This window comes from Penaeus japonicus, unplaced genomic scaffold (assembly GCF_977035675.1).
Source record: "Penaeus japonicus unplaced genomic scaffold, GWHDUDI00000001_assembly GWHDUDI00000040, whole genome shotgun sequence".
NCBI lineage: Eukaryota > Metazoa > Arthropoda > Malacostraca > Decapoda > Penaeidae > Penaeus > Penaeus japonicus.
Genome location: NW_028234442.1, coordinates 12,156,509 through 12,161,508, shown reverse-complemented (window position 1 = coordinate 12,161,508; position 5,000 = coordinate 12,156,509). Strand labels below are relative to the sequence as shown.

The 5,000-nt window shown below is 42.7% G+C and overlaps 1 protein-coding gene across 2 annotated transcripts in view; it reads left to right on the top strand.

Moving 5' to 3' along the window:
* The window catches only part of LOC122263463 (uncharacterized), an 87,595-nt gene that overhangs the window by 81,419 nt on the left and 1,176 nt on the right, over nucleotides 1–5,000 (top strand). For both annotated transcript variants that reach the window (XM_086534120.1, XM_086534121.1), the window contains one exon: nucleotides 1,086–5,000. This exon is cut by the window's right edge and continues 1,176 nt beyond it. In XM_086534120.1, the coding sequence (XP_086390246.1) occupies nucleotides 1,086–2,558 (1,473 nt within the window). In that variant the 3' untranslated portion in view covers nucleotides 2,559–5,000. The remainder of the gene's footprint in view (nucleotides 1–1,085) is intronic.

Genomic DNA, 5,000 nt, shown 5'->3' with positions numbered 1-5,000 from the left:
GAAGAAATAAAATAAAATCCATTATTTTTAAGGTACTTTAGAGAAAAGAAATCTTTCTAGACAGCTGCGTCACCTCGGCGATCTGAAGCGTTATTGCCAAAAGTTGTACTCTCATAGCACAAAGAGGAAAAAACTCTCTTATATCCGCCATTATTTCTGCTTGAACTCTCGTTCCATCGTTTTGTTGCTGCGTCATCATTTTCTTCCTGTTCTTTTAGATCGATTCAACAAATGTTACAAAGGTATTATGTACCTCGTCCCTAATTCTGGTTCACGCTATCAACAGGCTATAAATTTAATCGGATTCAAAATTGCCTCATTTTATCATTTGCAAAAGAGGCACTTTAACAGAAACAATCTGTGTAGAATTTCGAGTTGCATTGCACATATTATCGTGACCCCCAGGACGCTTCTTCAAGGTCACGGCAAGGTCTTGGCGTGATTCGTTTGATCAAAGCTGTCTAATAGTCTACAATCACTCGATCCTAAAGCTATACGGTAGAAATTATAGCTAATGGCGCAGCCTTTCGATTATGTCATTATCTTAATAATCACGTGATCATCTCCTTCATAAATCTTCTCAACCGTGACTTGAATCACACTAGATGATTCTTCATCAGCGGATTAATTCCTCACTGTGATTATATCTTTTTCGGACAAGTTCATAATTTAATTCCACTAAATTGAGATTGTGAATATATACTGTATTTCCTGTTATCTCTTTTGTTCATCATTTAGAAGCGCCTCAAGTGCCAGTCTCTGAAAAAGCTTTGGCCTCCGGAAGGTCACAATCCTTTCCATATTCAGAATAGTTTGAGTCCACTGATCTGGTTTCAGTGGCAACTGCGCCAAGTAGCTGTCTAGAAAGATCGTGATTATATACTAAAAGGATATTAAGCTAAAAGTAAATATGATTAAAGGAAAGAATGTTGCTAGCATCTTAATAACTCCTTATATACATTATTCATTGTAGAAGAGTTTCTATCAACTTTCAGAAAGAGTTATTGTCTGATTTCTCAGGAAAGTACTTTTTACGACATTTTTTTTCTGAAACAGGTCGCACTAATACATAGATATCTCTACAGATCGGAAGTCGCGACTTAGAGCGGGATCTGTACAGCAGTAACAACGGGAGCAGAGGAACTGCGAGGACCTACGATAACAACGGGAACACCAAGACCGAGGACTACGGAAGGGGCGCAGGAAAACGCCATTACAATAGCACTGGTAACATTAATAATTTCAGCCATGCAAGAAGCAGCAGCTACGGTCACTATCACCACTGCGTCAGCACTCGTAACAAGAGGAGCAGCAGCTGCGACGATGGAAGCTATAGCAGGAGTTTCAGCAGCACCAACATCACATCCATTAACACTGCCACGAAGATCAGCAGGCGGTACAGCATCACCACAAGCCAGGACTTCAACATCAACATCTCCATCAACAACTTAGAGCCCCCGAGAACCACCTCGATTTCCAGTAGTACTTCGTCCCTCTCCAAGACCTCGTGCTATATCTCGAGCAATTGCGTGGACTCCGCTCTCCAGCAGGGACTCGGGGGGAGCCTCGAAAGGCTGTCCTCCTCCTCAAACTGCTTGACGAGGACGCGCATATCCATCCCTCCTTCCTCGCGCAATCGCGACCGAAACGCTCGCCCAGAGTCCTTCAGGTTGTCCTCCGACATGGCTTCCCACACTCGCGTCCTCCTGAAGGCCAGGTCCTTTGCAGGAGCCTCCCTTCGAGAAAGTCCCTCCCGCAGTCCTGCAAAGGGCTTCGCGAGGACATCTCTTAGAGAGGACCGCTTCAGCTATGGGAGGGAAAGAGGCCTGTACCGCGAGGGAGCGATGTGTAAAATGGAGTTCCTCAGAGCCAGGTTTGCTCTCAACGCCATAAGGTCATCAGTCGAGTCTACAGATTCTTCGGGCAGCTTCCATACTTCCGAGCCCGAAGTGCAACAGCAGGAGCCAGGGGCGTTCCCCGATTCAGAAGCTGAGGCCATCAATATCTCGGTGACGCGTCCTGCCAGTTCGCCGCAGCTTGAGGGGGAAGGGGAAGGCGCAGTCAGTGCTGGAGACATTCGCTATTCGGAGAAGATTGTGATTGACAATGACCATGTCATTTCTGCTTCCTCAGAGCCAGTCGTTTCCACCTTAATTATCGAAGACAAGGAAGCGACGTCGGTGACTTTGAACGCAGGTTCGAGTCTTGCCGTCCTATCCTCCGATGACGCGTCCAGCCTCTCGCTAAAGTCAGGCCGACTTCGCGCTCGCTCCTTCACGGGGATGATGTCACCACCGGTCGTCAGCTCGACCGACCCGGAATGCGAGTCCCCTGGCGGTTCCTGCAAAAGTCCCGCTTCCCCAAGGGAATCCTTGGAACACCAAGGCAGCCTTAAGGTTACTAATTCCTTTGACCTTAAAAAGCGCTTTCCCGTGACCTTAGTGACCAGAAGAGCCAAGGTCGCACGCGATGGCTATGCCCTCAGGTTCTCCAGTGACCTAGGCCTCGGATCATCGTCCAAAGTGAGAGCCAAGTCAAAGAGAGAAGTATTTGTTTAAATCAAATTTATTTTCACAACAAAGATGCAACCATGTTTTCCTCTGAATTCTTTGAATCCGTACACCTGCTCTCCAAACTGCATTATACCGCAGAATATATCCTATTACAACAGGCTGTGCTATCTGAGTGTGTGGCTAAGAGTTATGCAGTGGCCAGAGTTATGTTACAAAGCCGTTTTTCACACAGAGTGCTGGCCCTCCTTTATAATATATGCAAGAGACATCTCTCAGTGTGCTATATAGTAGTCTCTCTTTCGTGTTATGTTATTCTATTAAATGTGCGTAGAGTGCTTAACTTAAACAGATGTTTTTGTTCTAGCACAAACATTCGAGTGTATCGAAATATATTTGTATATGAAGCGTATTAACTCGAAAACGGCTCGGTCTACAGTAGTTGGAAACTCACTTTAAAAGTAATTTATGAGATTGATCGTATGATACCAATAACATGAAACAGTTTCCATTATTTAAGATAGAGATAAGAAATATTATCCATATGGATCGAAGGATTCACTGTGTGAATCTCTCTGATTAGTATATGAAATATAAACCAAAAAATATATATATTTTCACATTATGGTTTTATCAGGGCGTGCGCATGATAATTTTGGGATTCTCGCGCGTTCATAAGGAAAGTTCAACTGATATTTGAAACTTGTTGATATTACTGGACTCCTTTAAGGCGATGTGTAGCGGAACCAGATCACAGGAAATTCATAACTGAAGTAAACCACCAAACTGAAAACTAATTAACTATTTATCGATTACTAAACTAACAGTGAATGGCTAAAATTTATCGACTTAAACGTTGCACCTAAATTATCATAAAGCTAACGCAAGAAGTCCGCAAGGAAAGCACTGATTTTGTGCAACCTCTTCACGACTGCGTTGAACGGCATTGCTGATAGGACAATGTACTGACAGCTAATTCTTCCACGCAGTAATTAGACGTAATGAGTCTACCTTACAGTCTATTCGATGAGCTCCTAAAGGCAGCAGTGCAGAGCGAGATCCTCCAGCGACTCCCGAGCGTCTCCTTCCTAGTCCGACTGCCTTTTAATTTATGATCAATCGCCTCAAACACTCCTGCGATTATGGAATACCTTTGTGGACGGCGCTGAAGTGTGCATTTCCTTGGTCTGTTCTCGATGTATTCAGTAAATATAATCTCGACGGTAACTGAAGCCAATCCAGCTGTGCTTCAGATTTTGGAAATGACAGGATGAGGCGCCATTTGATTTCAAAATATAAGCGTATGTTTTGCCTACAAAGTTTCATTCTTGTTCGTGGTTTTCTATGCTTTCGTGACTAATCTTGCTTCTGTTACCGCTTGCTTCTCATAACTGACAAAGAATCAGTTCGTTTGTTCAGTGCAGTTCAACAACAGTGTTAGTCCACACGTTTTTCCTTTGAGATGGGTTTGCATAAATTCTCAGGGAAAATATAATCCCATTATCAGAAACAAACAGCCGTATAACAACAGCAATGAATCATTGTATAAGACTTGAAAACACTGTACGAAGAGGGGGACGCAGGCACTTCAGATCTCACAAGTCGCATTTCCTGCTCGGGAGAATTCCAGGCGAGTCTCAAAAGATGCGTTATTTATTTTGTCACGAAATCTTCGTTTGATATTTTGTTTCGTGTGAACGCCCTTCAGTTAAGGATGACAATACTCTACCGGTGCGTGTTCTGTTTTTTATATTTGTTTCAGATCTCCGATGTACTATATACGTCTTTGTGCTATTTGATATTGTATTTTATATATAAGGAATTTCTGCAGTTTTCTGTATATATTTGTATTCATAAACAAACTTGCTAATCACAGTAGCCTCTAAGTTCATTCCAAGTTTCAAGCTTTCATTACAGCTTTTTGGCCCTGTGATAATAAGATACAAGTTATGCTACAATTTCATAACTTTTCATAGTTGCCTTCTGTGTCTGAACAGGATGCATCAGATAAGAAATTTTAGATCTATCTTTCTGTAGAAGTAGGATAGGGACGAACACTGAATTCGAACTCGTCTCCCATTCCCTCTGTCCCTTATCGCTCATGTGCAAATGTGTTCCTCCTTGCTTACCATTCTGCTTCCCCTGTCGAGTCTTTGCAATGTAACTCTTATACATTAAAGTAAGCAAGAATATAGCCTATCATACTCCAGTGGTCCCAAGCAGGGCTTATCGGCTGTTGAACGACTTCTTCAAACGCTGTTTCGTTGCCTCATTAAGCATCGCTTTATGTAAGACGTCTACTCTCTGCCACAAAACACCACAGGAGTCTTTATTTAACAACACCTACTCATGATGATATCTGTATACAAAGGGCTAAAATGATGTGCTCTTTTGTTCGCAGTACTAAGTGCCCTTCGAGGCATTGCTCTGATACTTCCTTTTGTATCCAGCAATTTTCTTACTTTTAACTAATTGTTAAATTGAAGAACA